General features: G+C 42.4%; 1 protein-coding gene across 4 annotated transcripts in view; it reads left to right on the top strand.

Annotated features, from left to right (window-relative positions):
- The first annotated feature begins 8,049 nt into the window (after positions 1-8,049).
- OCRL (OCRL inositol polyphosphate-5-phosphatase) overlaps positions 8,050-24,690 on the top strand; it is a 94,035-nt gene continuing 77,394 nt past the window's right edge. For 2 of the 4 annotated variants that reach the window (XM_088461826.1, XM_088461824.1), the window contains exons 1-4: positions 8,050-8,224; positions 14,490-14,571; positions 15,188-15,267; positions 17,541-17,579. In XM_088461826.1, coding sequence (XP_088317952.1) covers positions 8,188-8,224; positions 14,490-14,571; positions 15,188-15,267; positions 17,541-17,579 — 238 coding nt within the window. In that variant the 5' untranslated portion in view covers positions 8,050-8,187. The remainder of the gene's footprint in view (positions 8,225-14,489; positions 14,572-15,187; positions 15,268-17,540; positions 17,580-24,690) is intronic. The other 2 variants (XM_088461825.1, XM_088461827.1) reach the window with 2 other exon arrangements.

Below are 24,690 nucleotides of genomic sequence, written 5' to 3'. Positions count from 1 at the left end.
AGATGATCAGGGTTAGAATTGGAGCTGTGTGATGATGATCGGGGGTTAGAATTGGAGCTGTGTGTGATGATCGGGGTTAGAATTGGAGCTGTGTGATGATCAGGGGTAGAATTGGAGCTGTGTGATGATCAGGGTTAGAATTGGAGCTGTGTGATGATCAGGGTTAGAATTGGAGCTGTGTGATGATCAGGGTTAGAATTGGAGCTGTGTGTGATGATCAGGGTTAGAATTGGAGCTGTGTGTGATGATGATCAGGGTTAGAATTGGAGCTGTGTGATGATCAGGGTTAGAATTGGAGCTGTGATGATCAGGGTTAGAATTGGAGCTGTGTGATGATCAGGGTTAGAATTGGAGCTGTGTGTGATGATAATTAGGGTTAGAATTGGAGCTGTGTGATGATCAGGGTTAGAATTGGAGCTATATGATGATCAGGCTTAGAATTGGAGCTGTGTGATGATGATCGGGGTTAGAATTGGAGCTGTGTGATGATCAGGGTTAGAATTGGAGCTGTATGATGATCAGGGTTAGAATTGGAGCTGCGTGTGATGATAATTAGGGTTAGAATTGGAGCTGTGTGATGATCAGGGTTAGAATTGGAGCTATATGATGATCAGGCTTAGAATTGGAGCTGTGTGATGATGATCGGGGTTAGAATTGGAGCTGTGTGATGATCAGGGTTAGAATTGGAGCTGTATGATGATCAGGGTTAGAATTGGAGCTGTGTGATAATGATCGGGGTTAGAATTGGAGCTGTGTGATGATCAGGGTTAGAATTGGAGCTGTGTGATGATGATCGGGGTTAGAATTGGAGCTGTGTGTGATGATCAGGGTTAGAATTGGAGCTGTGTGATGATCAGGGTTAGAATTGGAGCTGTGTGATGATCAGGGTTAGAATTGGAGCTGTATGGTGATCAGGGTTAGAATAGGAGCTGTGTGATGATGATCAGGGTTAGATTTGGAGCTGTGTGATGATCAGGGTTAGAATTGGAGCTGTGTGATGATCAGAGTTAGAATTGGAACTGTGTGTGATGATCAGGGTTAGCGTTGGAGCTGTGTGTGATGATCAGGGTTAGAATTGGAGCTGTGTGATGATGATCGGGGGTTAGAATTGGAGCTATGTGTGATGATGGGGGTTAGAATTGGAGCTGTGTGATGATCAGGGGTAGAATTGGAGCTGTGTGATGATCAGGGTTAGAATTGGAGCTGTGTGATGATCAGGGTTAGAATTGGAGCTGTGTGTGATGATCAAGGTTAGAATTGGAGCTGTGTGATGATCAAGGTTAGAATTGGAGCTGTGTGATGATGATCAGGGTTAGAATTGGAGCTGTGTGATGATCGGGGTTAGAATTGGAGCTGTGTGATGATCGGGGTTAGAATTGGAGCTGTGTGAAGATCAGGGTTAGTATTGGAGCTGTGTGATGATCAGGGTTAGAATTGGAGCTGTGATGATAATTAGGGTTAGAATTGGAGCTGTGTGATGATCAGGGTTAGAATTGGAGCTGTGTGATGATCAGGGTTAGGATTGGAGCTGTGCGATGATCAGGGTTAGTATTGGAGCTGTGTGATGATCAGGGTTAGAATTGGAGCTGTGTGATGATAATTAGGGTTAGAATTGGAGCTGTGATGATGATCAGGGTTAGAATTGGAGCTGTGTGATGATCAGGGTTAGAATTGGAGCTGTGTGATGATCAGGGTTAGAATTGGAGCTGTGTGTGATGATGATCAGGTTTAGAATTGGAGCTGTGTGATGATAATTAGGGTTAGAATTGGAGCTGTGATGATGATCAGGGTTAGAATTGGAGCAGTGTGATGATCAGGGTTAGAATTGGAGCAGTATGATGATCGGGGTTAGAATTGCAGCTGTGTGATGATCAGGGTTAGTATTCGAGCTGTGTGATGATCAGGGTTAGAATTGGAGCTGTGTGATGATAATTAGGGTTAGAATTGGAGCTGTGTGATGATCAGGGTTAGAATTGGAGCTGTGTGATGATCAGGGTTAGAATTGGAGCTGTGTGATGATCAGGGTTAGAATTGGAGCTGTGTGATGATGATCAGGGTTAGAATTGGAGCTGTGTGATGATCAGGCTTAGAATTGGAGCTGTGTGATGATAATTAGGTTTAGAATTGGAGCTGTGATGATGATCAGGGTTAGAATTGGAGCTGTGTGATGATCAGGGTTAGAATTGGAGCTGTGTGATGATCAGGGTTAGAATTGGAGCTGTGTGTGATGATGATCAGGGTTAAAATTGGAGCTGTGTGATGATCAGGGTTAGAATTGGAGCTGTGTGATGATCAGGGTTAGAATTGGAGCTGTGTGATGATCAGGGTTAGAATTGGAACTGTGTGTGATGATGATCAGGGTTAGAATTGGAGCTGTGTGATGATCAGGGTTAGAATTGGAGCTGTGTGTGATGATCAAGGTTAGAATTGGAGCTGTGTGATGATCAGGTTTAGAATTGGAGCTGTGTGATGATGATCAGGGTTAGAATTGGAGCTGTGTGATGATGATCAGTGTTAGAATTGGAGCTGTGATGATGATCAGGGTTAGAATTGGAGCTGTGTGATGATCATGGTTAAAATTGGAGCAGTGTGATGATCGGGGTTAGAATTGCAGCTGTGTGATGATCGGGGTTAGTATTGGAGCTGTGTGATGATCAGGGTTAGAATTGGAGCTGTGTGATGATCAGGGTTAGGATTGGAGATGTGTGATGATGATCAGGGCTAGAATTGGAGCTGTGTGTGATGATAATTAGGGTTAGAATTGGAGCTGTGTGATGATCAGGGTTAGAATTGGAGCTGTGTGATGATCAGGGTTAGAATTGGAGCTGTGTGATGATCAGGGTTAGAATTGGAGCTGTGTGATGATGATCAGGGTTAGAATTGGAGCTGTGTGATGATCAGGGTTAGAATTGGAGCTGTGTGATGATAATTAGGGTCAGAATTGGAGCTGTGATGATGATCAGGGTTAGAATTGGAGCTGTGTGATGATCAGGGTTAGAATTGGAGCTGTGTGATGATCAGGGTTAGTATTGGAGCTATGTGTGATGATGATCAGGGTTAAAATTGGAGCTGTGTGATGATCAGGGTTAGAATTGGAGCTGTGTGATGATCAGGGTTAGAATTGGAGCTGTGTGATGATCAGGGTTAGAATTGGAGCTGTGTGTGATGATGATCAGGGTTAGAATTGGAGCTGTGTGATGATCAGGGTTAGAATTGGAGCTGTGTGTGATGATCAAGGTGAGAATTGGAGCTGTGTGATGATGATCAGGGTTAGAATTGGAGCTGTGTGATGATGATCGGGGTTAGAATTGGAGCTGTGATGATCAGGGTTAGAATTGGAGCTGTGTGATGATCAGGGTTAGAATTGGAGCTGTGTGTGATGATGATCAGGGTTAGAATTGGAGCTGTGTGATGATGATCAGGGTTAGAATTGGAGCTGTGTGATGATGATCGGGGTTAGAATTGGAGCTGTGATGATCAGGGTTAGAATTGGAGCTGTGTGATGATCAGGGTTAGGATTGGAGCTGTGTGATGATAATTAGGTTTAGAATTGGAGCTGTGATGATGATCAGGGTTAGAATTGGAGCTGTGTGATGATCAGGGTTAGAATTGGAGCTGTGTGATGATCAGGGTTAGAATTGGAGCTGTGTGTGATGATGATCAGGGTTAAAATTGGAGCTGTGTGATGATCAGGGTTAGAATTGGAGCTGTGTGATGATCAGGGTTAGAATTGGAGCTGTGTGATGATCAGGGTTAGAATTGGAACTGTGTGTGATGATGATCAGGGTTAGAATTGGAGCTGTGTGATGATCAGGGTTAGAATTGGAGCTGTGTGTGATGATCAAGGTTAGAATTGGAGCTGTGTGATGATCAGGTTTAGAATTGGAGCTGTGTGATGATGATCAGGGTTAGAATTGGAGCTGTGTGATGATGATCAGTGTTAGAATTGGAGCTGTGATGATGATCAGGGTTAGAATTGGAGCTGTGTGATGATCATGGTTAAAATTGGAGCAGTGTGATGATCGGGGTTAGAATTGCAGCTGTGTGATGATCGGGGTTAGTATTGGAGCTGTGTGATGATCAGGGTTAGAATTGGAGCTGTGTGATGATCAGGGTTAGGATTGGAGATGTGTGATGATGATCAGGGCTAGAATTGGAGCTGTGTGTGATGATAATTAGGGTTAGAATTGGAGCTGTGTGATGATCAGGGTTAGAATTGGAGCTGTGTGATGATCAGGGTTAGAATTGGAGCTGTGTGATGATCAGGGTTAGAATTGGAGCTGTGTGATGATGATCAGGGTTAGAATTGGAGCTGTGTGATGATCAGGGTTAGAATTGGAGCTGTGTGATGATAATTAGGGTCAGAATTGGAGCTGTGATGATGATCAGGGTTAGAATTGGAGCTGTGTGATGATCAGGGTTAGAATTGGAGCTGTGTGATGATCAGGGTTAGTATTGGAGCTATGTGTGATGATGATCAGGGTTAAAATTGGAGCTGTGTGATGATCAGGGTTAGAATTGGAGCTGTGTGATGATCAGGGTTAGAATTGGAGCTGTGTGATGATCAGGGTTAGAATTGGAGCTGTGTGTGATGATGATCAGGGTTAGAATTGGAGCTGTGTGATGATCAGGGTTAGAATTGGAGCTGTGTGTGATGATCAAGGTGAGAATTGGAGCTGTGTGATGATGATCAGGGTTAGAATTGGAGCTGTGTGATGATGATCGGGGTTAGAATTGGAGCTGTGATGATCAGGGTTAGAATTGGAGCTGTGTGATGATCAGGGTTAGAATTGGAGCTGTGTGTGATGATGATCAGGGTTAGAATTGGAGCTGTGTGATGATGATCAGGGTTAGAATTGGAGCTGTGTGATGATGATCGGGGTTAGAATTGGAGCTGTGATGATCAGGGTTAGAATTGGAGCTGTGTGATGATCAGGGTTAGGATTGGAGCTGTGTGATGATAATTAGGTTTAGAATTGGAGCTGTGATGATGATCAGGGTTAGAATTGGAGCTGTGTGATGATCAGGGTTAGAATTGGAGCTGTGTGATGATCAGGGTTAGAATTGGAGCTGTGTGTGATGATGATCAGGGTTAAAATTGGAGCTGTGTGATGATCAGGGTTAGAATTGGAGCTGTGTGATGATCAGGGTTAGAATTGGAGCTGTGTGATGATCAGGGTTAGAATTGGAACTGTGTGTGATGATGATCAGGGTTAGAATTGGAGCTGTGTGATGATCAGGGTTAGAATTGGAGCTGTGTGTGATGATCAAGGTTAGAATTGGAGCTGTGTGATGATCAGGTTTAGAATTGGAGCTGTGTGATGATGATCAGGGTTAGAATTGGAGCTGTGTGATGATGATCAGTGTTAGAATTGGAGCTGTGATGATGATCAGGGTTAGAATTGGAGCTGTGTGATGATCATGGTTAAAATTGGAGCAGTGTGATGATCGGGGTTAGAATTGCAGCTGTGTGATGATCGGGGTTAGTATTGGAGCTGTGTGATGATCAGGGTTAGAATTGGAGCTGTGTGATGATCAGGGTTAGGATTGGAGATGTGTGATGATGATCAGGGCTAGAATTGGAGCTGTGTGTGATGATAATTAGGGTTAGAATTGGAGCTGTGTGATGATCAGGGTTAGAATTGGAGCTGTGTGATGATCAGGGTTAGAATTGGAGCTGTGTGATGATCAGGGTTAGAATTGGAGCTGTGTGATGATGATCAGGGTTAGAATTGGAGCTGTGTGATGATCAGGGTTAGAATTGGAGCTGTGTGATGATAATTAGGGTTAGAATTGGAGCTGTGATGATGATCAGGGTTAGAATTGGAGCTGTGTGATGATCAGGGTTAGAATTGGAGCTGTGTGATGATCAGGGTTAGTATTGGAGCTATGTGTGATGATGATCAGGGTTAAAATTGGAGCTGTGTGATGATCAGGGTTAGAATTGGAGCTGTGTGATGATCAGGGTTAGAATTGGAGCTGTGTGATGATCAGGGTTAGAATTGGAGCTGTGTGTGATGATGATCAGGGTTAGAATTGGAGCTGTGTGATGATCAGGGTTAGAATTGGAGCTGTGTGTGATGATCAAGGTGAGAATTGGAGCTGTGTGATGATGATCAGGGTTAGAATTGGAGCTGTGTGATGATGATCGGGGTTAGAATTGGAGCTGTGATGATCAGGGTTAGAATTGGAGCTGTGTGATGATCAGGGTTAGAATTGGAGCTGTGTGTGATGATGATCAGGGTTAGAATTGGAGCTGTGTGATGATGATCAGGGTTAGAATTGGAGCTGTGTGATGATGATCGGGGTTAGAATTGGAGCTGTGATGATCAGGGTTAGAATTGGAGCTGTGTGATGATCAGGGTTAGGATTGGAGCTGTGTGATGATAATTAGGTTTAGAATTGGAGCTGTGATGATGATCAGGGTTAGAATTGGAGCTGTGTGATGATCAGGGTTAGAATTGGAGCTGTGTGATGATCAGGGTTAGAATTGGAGCTGTGTGTGATGATGATCAGGGTTAAAATTGGAGCTGTGTGATGATCAGGGTTAGAATTGGAGCTGTGTGATGATCAGGGTTAGAATTGGAGCTGTGTGATGATCAGGGTTAGAATTGGAACTGTGTGTGATGATGATCAGGGTTAGAATTGGAGCTGTGTGATGATCAGGGTTAGAATTGGAGCTGTGTGTGATGATCAAGGTTAGAATTGGAGCTGTGTGATGATCAGGTTTAGAATTGGAGCTGTGTGATGATGATCAGGGTTAGAATTGGAGCTGTGTGATGATGATCAGTGTTAGAATTGGAGCTGTGATGATGATCAGGGTTAGAATTGGAGCTGTGTGATGATCATGGTTAAAATTGGAGCAGTGTGATGATCGGGGTTAGAATTGCAGCTGTGTGATGATCGGGGTTAGTATTGGAGCTGTGTGATGATCAGGGTTAGAATTGGAGCTGTGTGATGATCAGGGTTAGGATTGGAGATGTGTGATGATGATCAGGGCTAGAATTGGAGCTGTGTGTGATGATAATTAGGGTTAGAATTGGAGCTGTGTGATGATCAGGGTTAGAATTGGAGCTGTGTGATGATCAGGGTTAGAATTGGAGCTGTGTGATGATCAGGGTTAGAATTGGAGCTGTGTGATGATGATCAGGGTTAGAATTGGAGCTGTGTGATGATCAGGGTTAGAATTGGAGCTGTGTGATGATAATTAGGGTTAGAATTGGAGCTGTGATGATGATCAGGGTTAGAATTGGAGCTGTGTGATGATCAGGGTTAGAATTGGAGCTGTGTGATGATCAGGGTTAGTATTGGAGCTATGTGTGATGATGATCAGGGTTAAAATTGGAGCTGTGTGATGATCAGGGTTAGAATTGGAGCTGTGTGATGATCAGGGTTAGAATTGGAGCTGTGTGATGATCAGGGTTAGAATTGGAGCTGTGTGTGATGATGATCAGGGTTAGAATTGGAGCTGTGTGATGATCAGGGTTAGAATTGGAGCTGTGTGTGATGATCAAGGTGAGAATTGGAGCTGTGTGATGATGATCAGGGTTAGAATTGGAGCTGTGTGATGATGATCGGGGTTAGAATTGGAGCTGTGATGATCAGGGTTAGAATTGGAGCTGTGTGATGATCAGGGTTAGAATTGGAGCTGTGTGTGATGATGATCAGGGTTAGAATTGGAGCTGTGTGATGATGATCAGGGTTAGAATTGGAGCTGTGTGATGATGATCGGGGTTAGAATTGGAGCTGTGATGATCAGGGTTAGAATTGGAGCTGTGTGATGATCAGGGTTAGTATTGGAGCTGTGTGATGATCAGGGTTAGAATTGGAGCTGTGTGATGATAATTAGGGTTAGAATTGGAGCTGTGTGATGATCAGGGTTAGAATTGGAGCTGTGTGATGATCAGGGTTAGGATTGGAGCTGTGTGATGATAATTAGGGTTAGAATTGGAGCTGTGTGATGATCAGGGTTAGGATTGGAGCTGTGTGATGATCAGGGTTAGTTGTTGATGCTGAGGCTGAATGTGAAGTTCCCTCCTCCGGCCGGCAGATGGCAGCAGCCGAACGTCATGACGTCACCGTGGAGACGTCGCCGGGAGGCTGAGCAAGGAGGAGGAGTGACCTGACCACCAGCAGCGGCAGCGGCGGCCGGGGGAGAGCTGACAGGGAGCGGCGGGGCCGGGAGAGATGGAGAGGCCGCGGCACCGCCCCGGGGAGATCCCGGTATCCTTCACAGCTACATGTTATATACTGTATATACCGGCGCTGTACACACTGTACTATATATATATGTGCCTTACACTGTCTATACCGGTGCTGTACACACTGTACTATATATATGTGCCTAACACTGTTTATACCGGCGCTGTACACACTGTACTATATATGTGCCTTACGCTGTTTATACCGGCGCTGTACACACTGTACTATATATATGTGCCTTACACTGTATATACCGGCGCTGTACACACTGTACTATATATATGTGCCTTACACTGTATATACCGGCGCTGTACACACTGTACTATATATGTGCCTTACGCTGTTTATACCGGCGCTGTACACACTGTACTATATATATGTGCCTTACACTGTATATACCGGCGCTGTACACACTGTACTATATATATGTGCCTTACACTGTATATACCGGCGCTGTACACACTGTACTATATATATGTGCCTTACACTGTCTATACCGGCTCTGTACTATATATATGTATATGTGCCTTGCACTGTCTATACCGGCGCTGTACACACTATACTATATATATGTGCCTTTCACTGTATATACCGGCGCTGTACACACTGTACTATATATATGTGCCTTTCACTGTATATATCGGCACTGTACACACTGTACTATATATATGTGCCTTTCACTGTATATACCGGCGCTGTACACTGTACTATATATATGTGCATTACACTGTATATACCGGCGCTGTACACACTGTACTATATATATGTGCCTTACACTGCATATACCGGTGCTGTACACACTGTACTATATATATGTGACTTACACTGTATATACTGGCACTGTACTATATATATGTGCCTTACACTGTATATCCTGGCACTGTACTATATATATGTGACTTACACTGTATATACTGGCACTGTACTATATATATGTGCCTTACACTGTATATCCTGGCACTGTACTATATATACATGTGCCTTACACTGTATATACCGGCGCTGTACACTATACTATATATATGTGCCTTACACTGTATATACCGGCGCTGTACACTATACTATATATATGTGCCTTACACTGTATATACCGGCGCTGTACACACTGTACTATATATATGTGCATTACACTGTATATACCGGCGCTGTACACACTGTACTATATATATATATATATATATATATATATATGTGCCTTACACTGTATATACTGGTGCTGTACACTGTACTATATATATATATGTGCCTTACACTGTCTATACCGGCGCTGTACACACTATACTATATATATGTGCCTTTCACTGTATATATCGGCACTGTACACACTGTACTATATATATGTGCCTTACACTGTACATACCGGCGCTGTACACTGTACTATATATATGTGCATTACACTGTATATACCGGCGCTGTACACACTGTACTATATATATGTGCCTTACACTGTATATACTTGTGCTGTACACACTGTACTATATATATGTGCCTTACACTGCATATACCGGTGCTGTACACACTGTACTATATATATGTGACTTACACTGTATATACTGGCACTGTACTATATATATGTGCCTTACACTGTATATCCTGGCACTGTACTATATATATGTGCCTTACACTGTATATACCGGCGCTGTACACTATACTATATATATGTGCCTTACACTGTATATACCGGCGCTGTACACACTGTACTATATATATGTGCATTACACTGTATATACCGGCGCTGTACACACTGTACTATATATATATATATATATATATATATATGTGCCTTACACTGTATATACTGGTGCTGTACACTGTACTATATATATATGTGCCTTACACTGTGTGTACCGACACTGTACTATATATATGTACCTTATACTGTATATACCAGCACTGTACACTGTATTATATATATGTGCCTTACACTGTATATACCGACACTGTACTATATATATGTACCTTACACTGTATATACCGGCGCTGTACACTATACTATATATATGTGCCTTACACTGCATATACCGGTGCTGTACACACTGTACTATATATATGTGCCTTACACTGTATATACTGGTACTGTACATACTGTACTATATATATGTGTCTTACACTGTATATACCGGTGCTGTACACACTGTACTATATATATGTGCCTTACACTGTTTATACCGGCGCTGTACACACTGTACTATATATATGTGACTTACACTGTATATACCGGTGCTGTACATACTGTACTATATATATGTGTCTTACACTGTATATACCGGTGCTGTACACACTGTACTATATATATGTGCCTTACACTGTTTATACCGGCGCTGTACACACTGTACTATATATATGTGCCTTACACTGTATATACTGGTACTGGACATACTGTACTATATATATGTGTCTTACACTGTATATACCGGTGCTGTACACACTGTACTATATATATGTGCCTTACACTGTTTATACCGGCGCTGTACACACTGTACTATATATATGTGGCTTACACTGTATATACTGGTACTGTACATACTGTACTATATATATGTGTCTTACACTGTATATACCGGTGCTGTACACACTGTACTATATATATGTGCCTTACACTGTTTATACCGGCGCTGTACACACTGTACTATATATATGTGCCTTACACTGTATATACCGGTGCTGTACATACTGTACTATATATATGTGTCTTACACTGTATATACCGGTGCTGTACACACTGTACTATATATATGTGCCTTACACTGTATATACCGGTGCTGTACATACTGTACTATATATATGTGTCTTACACTGTATATACCGGTGCTGTACACACTGTACTATATATATGTGCCTTACACTGTTTATACCGGCGCTGTACACACTGTACTATATATATGTGCCTTACACTGTATATACCGGCGCTGTACACACTGTACTATATATATGTGCCTTACACTGTATATACCGGCGCTGTACACACTGTACTATATATATGTGCCTTACACTGTGTATACCGGTGCTGTACTCTGTACTATATATATATGTGCCTTACACTGTATATACCGGCGCTGTACTCTGTACTATATATATATATGCATTACACTGTATATACCGGCGCTGTACTATATATATGTGCCTTATACTGTATATACCGACACTGTACACTGTACTATATATATGTGCCTTACACTGTATATACTGCTGCTGTACACACTGTACTATATATATATATATATGTGCCTTACACTGTATATGCCGGCGCTGTACACACTGTAATATATATATATGTGCCTTACACTGTACATACCGGCACTGTACTATATATATGTGCCTTACACTGTATATACCGGCGCTGTATATGTTCCGCACTGTGTGTACTATTATATTGTACCGAGCGATTACGCTGCTGGCGATGTGACAAGGACGCTTGCCATAATCTGTGACGATGTTCAGTCTCCTAGATGAGCTTTTTGCTTATTACCTCTGATTGCCTGGTTACATTGGTTACATTGGTGTCATTGTGTGTTTGAGCCTCGAGGCAAAGGTTTTGCTGATATTTAATCATGTGGTAATCTTGCAAACACCTTCGCTGTAAAACAAACCTGTATGGGGGTGATTCAATAGTTTTTTAAATCGTGCCAATTAATGGGCGCCCAATGTTATTGTTTTTGTGTGCCCAGAAATGCCGGCGAACGGAGAAACAATTGAGTTTCTGCGACAGCTGCTGGCGCTATCAATTGAATCGACCCTTAATTGTTTATATTTTTTTCCATCACGTGATTGAGATTTGCTTTATTTGTTTTTTATGTCATTTTACAATTTAAAAGTTGAATTGGATCTTACCAATATTATTTACTTGGGGGGGGTGTTTCAGTTGTTTTTAGCGCGGCTGTAACTAATGGGCGCCCGACGGTGCAATTCCATTGTTACTACGATCAGACGTGAGTGCCGTGGGCGCCCATTATTTCTGCACACACCCTCCTGACGTGGCGAGCAGAAACATTCAAATTTCCTTGTCGCTTCCAGCACGTTTAGATGGGTTTAGCCGCTTTATGCGGCTGAGCCTGGTGCATTTGGGTGCCCGTGGCAGTCGTGCCCATGGGCATAACAATTGAATTGATTTATATTCTATTTACAGTGGGCGTGATTCAGAGATTAACACTAACGCCACCACAGCTGCGAATATGTAGCCAGCGGCTGTGCGGAAATATGCAAATGTCGCAGCTGCCTGGACTTGTATTGCGACACCCATCGGCGACTTTACGACTGCGTACTGTACAAAGATTCAGCATCGTTTGCGGATCAGTCGATTTATCAAACTTTTGAGTAACTCTATGGTCTCGCAGAACGGACATCGAAACAGGGACGCTAGAGTCATTATTAGAGTACGGGATCGCAGTAGCTAGCTGGAAAACGCCATGAAAACGGTTGCGACACGAATGTGTTTGATTCAGCCGAATTAACACCCCCCCCATTTTTTCCTTTCACACACGGTCACTGCCTGTCAATATATTTGCAAATAAATCCTCACTGCCAGCAAAGCGAAAATTAAACTTGACGCATGCGTAGATTTATCGATAACTAACTGGAGTACCTGGCATTGCTCGGGATTTTAAGAATGTTTGTTTACACATCATCCTCCAACAAACCTCTCCTTAGGCAAGGCGAAAAATGTGACAAACTTCCCCATCATCAGTCCTAAGGTCTTCGAAGGAAGTAGGACCTGTAACGGTGTAAAGCAAACTTCGGAGATAGAATCATTCAAAATTTGTTGGATGTACGGTGTAAACACGGCCAAGAGCTTCTGTTGCTCTGATACCAGGATGACTGTGTACTTCCTGGTTGCTGGATCGCCCTATGAAATGCACAGCAACTACTTCCAGTTCCTTGTGCAGCTGTTTCCGGCATTCAGGGTCTCCACGGTGTATAAGATTCATCCAATCGGTTTTACCCTTCATGGGCTGACAAAGGAATGAACCGGAAGTAGCCTCTGTGCGTTCCATAGTGCGGTCCCGCAACCAAGGAGGTAGACAGAAAAGTTTGGTCGCCACTATTGACACCATCTAGTTGTGTAATGCATGAGCAAGTATAAATAAAAAATTGTGCTGCAGAGCTGCGTTTTTGCATCCCAGTATAGTTGCCATCTTTATGGGCTTGATTCTAAATCAAATGGATCTCTCCTCATGGATGCAGATAGCAATTTTTACCATATTCAGACTCATAATAAGCCTGGCTTAATATCAATAGTGGTTATAAATTCATACAGCATTTAAAAGGTACTGTAAACTCCACGCGAGAGCCATAGTAAATGATGTTCAGAGACTTGGATTATATGCTACAGAATAAAATTACAGAATTTCTTAGTATGTAGCAAAATGCATGTTATAAAATCAAATTATGAAATGAAACAAAAATAAAATTTTAATATTTTTATTATTGACCTTGCAGATAAGCCCTAGAAGAATGGTGTCCAAATCATGCATCTAACTATAAACCAAACAGGACAATGCTTTTATTCTTCTTTTGGTGTTTTAAGTGTAGAACCTTGAGAGATCTTGGCTTGTAAACTGTGGATTTGTATAGAAAGAGAGAAGGAAAAAGTTTTGCTTTTATATAGTAGATGAGATAGAAAAGAAAAAATAGTAGATAAGCTAAATCCTTTTCTAATTCCGTACCTGACCTGTAGAGGGCAAATGATGTACAAAAATTGTGGTTTTTAATTAAAAATGAACAGTAATTAATTTCGACTTCAAATTTTTTTTAGTTGCCTCCGCCGTGTTTTAATACGCTCGTATGTAAAATTTCACGATCTTGGCTTGTAAACTTGTATAGAAAGACAGAAGGAAATTTTTTTCTCTTTTATATAGTAGATTGCTCCACCGCCGAAGCATCAGTATTTTGCCCATCTCTAAATTCGGCCCAGTGTTTGGGTACGATGACTCTGTAGCTAGTGTCTCTGTGTCGCTCAGCTGTTGTCGGTGCTCTTACACTATGCCAGGGCCTTACGCTATATATAATCCTCGTTAAGTGCACCCTCGGTGCTAGTCGCGGGCTTACCGCAGCCAGTAATTGAAAAGCCCTGGGCACTTAGCGGCCAATTGAATCGGCCGCAGAGTTCAATTTATGAAACAGTCAACGGTAATAATATGTAGTTGTGTTACATATTTAGATGTGTTTTAATGCTATGTGAGAGCTTCCTCGTGTCCTGTATGTGTTTCCTGATGCTGTATAAAAACTGTTCATGCTGCTTCCCATATATGACCTGGAACCTCATGCTTTTCCTTGACTCTCTGCACATGCTGTTGAGGGTACGGAAGTGACTCTGGGGAACGAGGTACCGTGTATGCTGATCTTAACCCAACAGCGTGATGGACAGTATACGTACGTATATTGTGATCGTATAAACCACCATACTAAAGCGTAAGCTGCCTGATGGTAACGTTAATGCCCAGTGTTTACTTTGGTAGTTTAAATAATTCGGCAATCAGTTAAGTTGTCTGTTATTATTATTACATGTTATTATGACCTAACATTGGGCAGCATACATGATTATTTATTTAATCCTGAACTATAGCATTTTATTTTTAAGGACAATTTTTTTATTTTATTTTTTTTAAATCAAATTACTGAAATAACTTTTTAAATATTACCATCGGCTATGGAAAAATAGACATGGTGCGTATGTAGGAGACCACATCTACAATCTCCCTCCTGCAATGGGGCGTTGTCAGCTACAGACTATGTTAGACAATCTACTAGAGAGTTTATCTAACAATATATAAGGTGGGCAGGCCTCTCATACTCACAAGATATAACCTTCGACTCTGTTAGGTCTGGTTTCAGTTGAGCCCATGGCCGTAATCTGCTGCCTCTTGTCTTCACTTATTCGCAGAACACGTTGCAATATATATATTGCAATGTGTAATGTTAGTTGGTATTAGACTGCTCATACTGACAGCACAACGGAGGTAACAGTATTCTTTTTTCCTGTGTTTAGGCTGGTCGTCCGTACGCCAGGTAAAGTTTCGGCCAATGAAGAAGTTCTGCCTATAAAAAGTGGCTTCAAATGCGTTCAAGGTAAGGATGGCGACTTCATGATCAGGTTATTGCTGCTGGCTACTGCGAAAGTAGGACACCAATGGCTGATCGTTCCCAAATATTCCCACAGCGCGTTTTCTGCTGGTGAGCCTGTGGTGCGGTCGCGAGGAGGGGGTTCGATATCTGCTAAGGAACATAAAGAGCTTGTACGCATATCTGTGTATCCGCAGTTTTCAGAGGGTTTATGAACTGAACGTGAAAAATTTTAGGTTACTTATTTCCTTATGAACTTTTATTCTGGGTTCTCCAGTAGATCATATTGAGCTATCTGGGAATATTATAAGTGGGTGCCATCTTCTGTGAGCATTAATACACTCGCTGACATTACCGAAACAAGTTCTATTTTGTTGCAAAATAGAAAAAAGTTGCTTGGAGAATATATAAAAGATTTATGAGATAGATGGGTAACATTGACCCAGCTGTTACCTCGTGTGGATTTATTTTTCGTGCTTATTTTGATGTGCGTTAAACCTTCCCCTGGATAAGCCTGTCCCTACCGATCACTCTCTTGCAGCCTGTCCATGTGCTGCAATAGTTTTGTTCCGACTTATTCACCAGAAAACTTCAGCATTTTTCTTTGTGCAGGAAATTAAAACTGAAAGTACTGCCTGGCTCTATGTTCTATTTTTGGACAAATACTTATCTGTGTTGGAGCTTATACACAGCAGAAAGCCAAAAATAAGAAACTAGATTTTAGTATCAGCATCCAGTGTTCTTAATGGCTGTTTTTCATTACAGGAATCCTAATGGAAATATATCTTCTAGGACTAGGTATAGCTATTAAAAAGCACAAGTAGCCCGTGTGTTTTTTATGGTGATTCCATGAAATGCAATGTTGGGGTGATGTTCCGTTGGGGCATGTACAGCAGCCCCCACTTTGCGCTTACATAAATATATTGGGTTTTTTGGGGGTGGGGGAGGTGGGTAGGGGGAGGTTGGTTTTTACACTGTTGCACACAAAGGGGGCAATTCATTTGTTCTTTGGGCGGCGATAATGGGCGCTCGATGGAGCAATTCAGTTATTTTGGATGCTCGTTAAGTATCGCGCCTGTTGTGCTCAAAAGCACCTACTTAAAGTGGCTATTGGGAGGATGTGCTGGTCCTTATAGTGCCATGTGGAGGTTTCTGGGGTACCTCCTAGGTGAGTCAGCTCTCAGCTTATACATGTGCTGTTATTATGCAGTACACTAATATGTAATTATATGACCCAGAGTGGGTGCTACTATTAGGTAGCAATAATTATTTTGGGGTGAGCGTTTGGGTGTGGGGCCCCCGGAAGTTGCTTTGGCTGGGCCTTTTTCAGGGCATCATCACTTAATTCACATAGATATTTTTTTATCACCTCTCTATTTGTTTGTTTATTATTTATGTCAATTTAATTCTTCCTTATTTTATTAATACTTATTGATTTATCTTTACACATCTCTACTTTACACTTCACTATCACCTTCTTTCCCCTTTTTGTGTGATGCCCAGGGGATGGTCCATGGCTGGATTTTTTTGGGGTACCTTCTGCCTCGGACGTGAGCCCCTTAATGTTAGGCACGCCAGTATAGAGGAGCCTTGACGCTGGTCTGGTGCTTATTCATATATTTGCTAATACCTCTGAATTTCTATTATCATGTAGGATTTAAGTATTTTTGTTGATATTGCTGCAGGGTGCTGGAGGGAATCTTTTTTTTCTCTGTAGTAAAGTGGCTAAACCCCTGGTTAGGGAATCCGAATCACTGACTTTGCACATTTTGGCTCCCCATCTCAGTAGGCAGCGAGCAGAAATGTCAGCGCTGGCAGCTCTCGTGCCCGATCAGAGCAACAATCGAATTTCTCAGTCGGCACCCATTACTTAGAAAGAAAATAATTTACCACCACCCCCCCCAAAATAAAAGAAAAAACCTGCCAATGCTGAGTAGAATCATTTGTAAATGGCTGAAATTGTTGTGTCATCTTTTTGTATTTGATTATTTTTGCATTTACAGTCCATGCACCTGTCACGTACAGTCTGTGGCTCATGAAATAGCTGCCGGGCAGTTCACTGTTACTTACAGCCTCATAGCGCTGTGATGTAACCAGTTCCTAGTGATGTAACCAGTTCCTCTGTGCGAACATATTGTCCTGACAGAGGGCGAATGTATCTCAGAGCTATAAAGTAACTTCATACACATCATAAGTACGAGCACTACCGACGTCATTCCCCACAGCCTGTTCCTTTATTCTGATTGAGTTTATCGAGTAATCTGTTTTCTGTCTTTCAGAAGCAGAGGAGACTCTTCTCATCGACATTCCCACTAACAGTACGTACTGACCACCTTCCCGCTGCTGTGCCTTCTTCCTGCTAAATTATGGGGGCAGCTCCCACTGTTTGGGAAATTAGATAATTCGACATTTAATCATTTGGAGAGAGCAACTGAGTGCTCTGATGTTCTGTATTGTCTTATAATATGCACAAAGCTACCTGGCCTCTTCATAGTAACAGGGACTGACACATTCTACATTAGAGAGATTTGTTGTCGCCGTAAATGGCATTACTTTTGTTATTAAGCAATGCGAGCTACTGATCCCATGTTTAACACTTTGAGCACTGACTAAGATTATTACTTCTGCTGTATAGGAGTTTAGGAAAACTCTCCCCAACTTGGGAAAACCAAAACACTCTTGAACCCTAATGTGCAGTCTCCCCGCTTGAAGAACTGAATTATGGGTGATGTGTTGCGGCGAGGCATTGTGGTGGCTGGGAGGAAGTGGCTGTTACTAGAGATTAGCAGCGTTTAGCAGAACGAGGTTGCTGGACAATCTTCTGTACCGGCGGTGTCATGATTATGGAACAGTGCAGCTTTCAGTCTATCGTAGGGTTTAGAGTAAACAGTATTTCTGCAGCATTGTATTATAGAAGAGACTTTCTCTGGTGTTTGTCAAGTATACTGGTATATATCATGTATACTGTTTGCATATAAGAAGCACTGGCAGGTGGACTTTATCCCTCATACTGTTGCTTCAGGACTTTAAAGTTTGATTTCCGGGATGTTTGGCGACTCCATCGTACAAACGCGTTAACTTCCCTTTCCAATTTGCAGCTTTGACACTTAGGGGTCAATTCAGTTAGGTGGCGAATTGCGAGTAGCGAGTTTGTTTCTTGAAACTCGCAGACTGCGCACGAATGCGCCCTCCCGAGAATTCTCTAAGCCAATTAAAAATGCCTATTCGTGGTACTCGCAGCAGAGGGGTTTCGAATTGACTGCCAAATGAGATGTGAGAGAAGTGTATGAAAAAGTGGGGTGACCATCCTGGACCCCCCAAAATGTATAATTTCGTTAGCAGGACCCGTATAGAAGGCTGTTGGTGGGTATAAGGAAAGTAGTGTAGGTTTTTATATGGTGTCAAATGGCTGATTTGTGCTTTTTTTTTGTTTTTTAAATGCAAAAAATTTATAAAAAGCAAACTTTTTTTTTCGTTTAAGCTCAAACAAATTAAACAAAAAACATGTAAAAAAACAAAAAAGTAGGAAAAAAGGTGATTTTGGGGTACTTTTTGAGGGCACCTTGAATTTTTTTTTATAAAAAGCAATTATCTTTCAATTAAAAAAATATTGTAATTAAATTTGAGGCGCCTAAACTAACGAAAAAGTAACTTGAGGACAATTTTTATTTTTTAAAACCAAAAAATGACATGTAATTATTGGACTAATTATTGGAAACTTGCAATTGCCTAATTAGTCATTAGGGGGGTGACCAAGGGCTTCACTCTGACTGGTTCAGTGCGAGTTGCTAATTGGATTTGCATTTCTACAAAGCAAGTCTGTAAAGCTGACAGTCACTGATAGTTTTATAGGTAGGCTTTTATAAAAAAAATAAATATAAAATAAATGATAACGCTCCCAGCATTGTTTGCAGAGCAAGGTGAGACTTACTGTACATGGCCACTTATGGCTCAACCCAATTACATGCAATGTTCTCGCGGGTGCGAGTCATCGCGACGACGGGCACGATTTGTGCTGCAGTTATTTTGATTTAACCATCTGTGCTCAAGCATGGATATCACTAAAACCTGGACTGTTAGTGTGCCTTGAGGACCGAGGTTGGGAAACACTGAGTTAGGATGAGACACACGTTCCTCCAAGAACTTCAAGGGACTTTCCCATTCATCCCTGTAAGGAACAAAAAGGAAATTCCCAAAACAGACCCGACTCATCTCCATCACCTCTCAGCATATTTACACAGGTGTAAGGAGATCAGCTTAAAGAGCACCTGTTGTCTGCATGTGGGTGGAGCCATTTCTTTTGGCTGCGTTCTCATGAATATCAGATTTAATCAATGAGGTCACTATGAGCGATGGATGTCCCTGATGCGCTGGTTGCTAGCGAATGTCTTGGCTCGCACAAAGGGCCTGATTCAGCATTGCGACGTTCTCGTGCCTTTTTTTTTTTTTTGTCGCTGTGCTTGCACGAAAATCCCTAAAACTCCTGCCTGGGCATGCGTTACATAGAGCGTACGTCCAAAGGCGCTCTTGCGGTTTAGACTCGCGGTATCAAAGGTGTCTTGGAAAAATGCTGGGCGTTCCTAGGGGGGTGGCTAAACAGAAGCACGGCGCCGGTCCATCCTATGGGCGTGTCACTGAAATGTTTGCGTACTCGGACGCTCAATCATTTACTTTGGAGGCCATATTGAGATGGTAAATCTGCCGCTGTGATGCGTCTGATGGTGGCGTGTAAAGGCGCACCAGGGTTTATTACAGCGTCTACACGTGTCTCAGCCCTCGCACATTCATACACACGGATGTACAACAGGGAAGCGGCATTTGCATAAATTCACAGACAAGTGACCACAAAATGCCGCAACAAGCGCCACCTCTTAATTAGGCCCAAAATATCTCCCTCCGTCCTCTGTGTAGGTGACGTGTCCTCTGCTAAAAGGAGCAGATGGCTGCTCTCAGTGACTGTACAACGCCCTACGCGACACCCTTTTGTATAAGGAGTGTTTGCAATGCGGCAGAAGGCCGTAGCGGACCACATGGAATTCATACCTTGCCAGCTCATGTACAGTGCGGTGCGTAATGGAGACCTGCGAGACTCCGGAAGCTGTTGGACACTATTGTCGAGTAGGTAATTTATAGTACAAGCACCTCGGGGCATGGATTCTGTGTCAGCTCTTGTATTATAATGTAGCCACTTGTATTGCCGATTATTTTATACCGCTTATTACGCAGCGGGCGTCGCACAAGAATAATAAGATATTCACAATAAATCTGGTGCTAATCCAGCGGGGTATCAAAACTTGCTACATCTTTTAGTTTAATTGCTTTCTGTTTGTTCCTTTTTGTATTTTGTCCTTATGAAATGTGAAACCTTTTCAAAGGAAATTTATGTGACATAAGCTGCCTGGTAATTGCAGATGTGACTCATGTTTTCCAGTCTGCCCTGTTTTCCTGGGTTATCGCTGGAATTGACATCTCCGTAGTTTTACGAGGGGCTTAGTTTCACACCATCTGTTAATTGCTTTTGAACACCACCCCTGTGTTATTTTATTTTCCTTAAGAGGTTAAACAAGCAAAATAGACGCTAAGGGGGATATATATACTACAGTGAGAGCTTTTAGCAGAGGAGATGTTGCCCATAGCGACCAATCAGATTCTAGCCATTATCTTCTAGAAGATGCTAGTTAAATGCTAATGGCTAGAATCTGATTGGTTGCTATAGGCAACATCTCCACTGCTAAAAAAACTCTCACTTTACCCCTAAGGGTCTGATGCAGGGTTGCCCGCAAAATGAACGTAATTTCTGATTTTAAAAATCGAACAAAAAAAAGTGAGTTTACGCTCTTACGCGGCGCTTGAGATGTGTTCCAGATGACAACAGCTGTTTTTCCGCCAAGCACACTTTACAAATCCTTATGTCCCATGTTGTAAATTGTTTCTTTTATGTGTAACAAATGCACAAAAACGTCAATAATACAGCAAAAATAACTCTCAACAAACAAGAAAAAAAAAAACGAATACAAAAAGTCCGTCTTTCTCAGGTGCATATGTCTTAGGGGCGATTCATTTGTTTTGGGCGCCCCCCACGCTGGGCATCTATACGATTGGGTGTCCGACAGAGCAATTCAATTGCTTCTCCGTTTGGATGCCTAAAGCCGCGAGGGGAGACCTTTCTTCTCGCAGCTTCCTGTGGTGTGTGCAAAGTCTGTTGTTATGGGCGCCCTATAGGTGGTTTGGGTGCACTTCTTTACAAGGATATATTCACTTTGCCCGGCTAAACCCGGTGCTTTTAGGTGTGTTAAATACCAATGGGCTCCCGAACAGAGAGACAATGGCATTGCTCCGTCAGGCGCCTATTCGAATAGATGCCCAGCAGGAGCCGCACAAAAAAATGCAATCGTCCCCTTGCTTTTCATGTGCTCGCACTTGTGCGAACACAACCTTACTGTTCTTGGCCTACGTTCTAACGTCCTCATCAAAACTAAAGGGTACACATATAATAGAGGCACATGTGCATGGCTGGCGTACTAGCGTGTATATTCTTTTGCAATAATGCAAAACAGCAGTATAATTGTAACAGGTAAGCAGCGCATGTAAGGGAGAAATTGCCTCTATAACTGCACTTACATCCGATCATACTCGGGGCATTGTCTAGTAACGTGCAGCTTTTGTGCAACATGACCCTTCTGCGCTGATTTATTCTACACGCTGGACTGTAATTTGCCAGTCGCTGCCAGTTCTCCTAATGTGTCCCACAATGTAGCTGTAATATATATATATATATATATATATATATATATATATATATATATATATATATATTTATACTCATACTCTTTAGTGGCTGGTAAACTCAAGGTTCCACTTTTTCAATGTGTTGTTTCCCCAGAAGTTGTTGATTCACTTAAATCATCTGTGTATTGGGTAACCACGCAGTGTGTGTGTGCTGTAAGTGTAATGTGGCCATGGACAGGACATTTATAATACCATAGTGAGTATTACAGCTCTGTATAATACAAGGACTGTTCCTTTTCCATAGAAGTAACAGCGTTGACCGCTGATCAGTGGGTGCGGCATATAAATTATCAGCAACAGAATGTGTAGGCTTTGCACAATGCATCCACTACAGATGTGTCCTCATACATCTAGCCTCCATACTCCACCCAGTGTGTCTTGCCTCTCGTGAGTGAGCCTCCAGGTCCCAAGCTACTCTGCTGCCGTCCAGCATCTCTTTTGCTGAAAATACATCTAAGTCGCCATGCGATGTGACTAGGAAGCACCATATGATATGTGACACCTGTATATCTGTGTGCTCCTGAGTCTGTATATAGGAGACTGTGCTGAGTAATGTGATATGTGACACATGTATATCTGTGTGCTCCTGAGTCTGTATATGGGAGACAGCGCTGAGTAATGTGATATGTGACACCTGTATATCTGTGTGCTCCTGAGTCTCTATATGGGAGACTGTGCTGAGTAATGTGATATGTGACACCTGTATACCTGTGTGTTCTCCTGAGTCTGTATATGGGAGACTGCGCTGATTAATGTGATATGTGACACCTGTATATCTGTGTGCTCCTGAGTCTGTATATGGGAGACTGCGCTGAGTAATGTGATATGTGACACCTGTATACCTGTGTGTTCTCCTGAGTCTGTATATGGGAGACTGCGCTGATTAATGTGATATGTGACACCTGTATATCTGTGCGCTCCTGAGTCTCTATATGGGAGACTGTGCTGAGTAATGTGATATGTGACACCTGTATACCTGTGTGTTCTCCTGAGTCTGTATATGGGAGACTGCGCTGATTAATGTGATATGTGACACCTGTATATCTGTGTGCTCCTGAGTCTGTATATGGGAGACTGCGCTGAGTAATGTGATATGTGACACCTGTATATCTGTGCGCTCCTGAGTCTGTATATGGGAGACTGCGCTGATTAATGTGATATGTGACACCTGTATACCTGTGTGTTCTCCTGAGTCTGTATATGGGAGACTGCGCTGATTAATGTGATATGTGACACCTGTATATCTGTGCGCTCCTGAGTCTGTATATGGGAGACTGCGCTGAGCAATGTGATATGTGACACCTGTATATCTGTGTGCTCCTGAGTCTGTATATAGGAGACTGTGCTGAGTAATGTGATATGTGACACATGTATATCTGTGTGCTCCTGAGTCTGTATATAGGAGACTGCGCTGAGTAATGTGATATGTGACACCTGTATATCTGTGTGCTCCTGAGTCTGTATATAGGAGACTGCGCTGAGTAATGTGATATGTGACACCTGTATATCTGTGTGCTCCTGAGTCTGTATATGGGAGACTGCGCTGAGTAATGTGATATGTGACACCTGTATATCTGTGTGCTCCTGAGTCTGTATATGGGAGACTGCGCTGAGTAATGTGATATGTGACACCTGTATATCTGTGTGCTCCTGAGTCTGTATATGGGAGACTGTGCTGAGTAATGTGATATGTGACACCTGTATATCTGTGTGCTCCTGAGTCTGTATATGGGAGACTGTGCTGAGTAATGTGATATGTGACACTTGTATATCTGTGTGCTCCTGAGTCTGTATATGGGAGACTGTGCTGAGTAATGTGATATGTGACACTTGTATATCTGTGTGCTCCTGAGTCTGTATATGGGAGACTGCGCTGAGTAATGTGATATGTGACACCTGTATATCTGTGTGCTCCTGAGTCTGTATATAGGAGACTGCGCTGAGTAATGTGATATGTGACACTTGTATATCTGTGTGCTCCTGAGTCTGTATATGAACCGCAACAGAACATGGGATAAAAAAAGCTGCGGCAGCTCCAATACAGCACTTCATATAAAGATTCAGAGACATAGGGGTCTATTTACTAAGCAGTGTTAGGAGACAGAGTGAAATATGACAGCTGGGAGCTGATTGGCTGGCACCTTATCACTTTTCCCTCTGTCTCCTAACACTGCTTAGTAAATAGACCCCTCAGTCACACACAGATAAACAAGTGCTGCATTTCAAATGAACTAGCACAGTCTGCCGGTGCGTCCTAGTTGCATCGCATTGCAACTAAAAGCTGCATACACACAGTACAATCTGTAACACCAGCAACTTGAAAGATATCTTTCAGTGAAGTCAACCTGCCACATCTCTGAACAGGCAAAGTTGACGATATCATGTAAGTTGGCCTGTATGTACGGACAATCATAGATATCCCGGGAGGGGTTGCAGCAAAGATGTATAAGGACACGTGTATCTGGAAATTGTGACACTTATATATCCATATATTATAAGTAGTTACAGGCTGTCACTGCTGACGTTGCAGTCAGAGCCTGTACCTGCAGCTATGTGCTATCTCTACAGGGCAGTAAGTCATGGAATGACCATTACTATAGTAGATACTCAAATTATAGTGAGTTTAAAACCTGTTCAGTT

This window comes from Taudactylus pleione, unplaced genomic scaffold, assembly GCF_031769625.1.
Source record: "Taudactylus pleione unplaced genomic scaffold, aTauple2 ptg001107l, whole genome shotgun sequence".
In the NCBI taxonomy this organism is placed as follows: domain Eukaryota; kingdom Metazoa; phylum Chordata; class Amphibia; order Anura; family Myobatrachidae; genus Taudactylus; species Taudactylus pleione.
The sequence above is the reverse complement of the archived record's forward strand: the minus strand, read 5'-3'. Positions and strand labels throughout refer to the sequence as shown.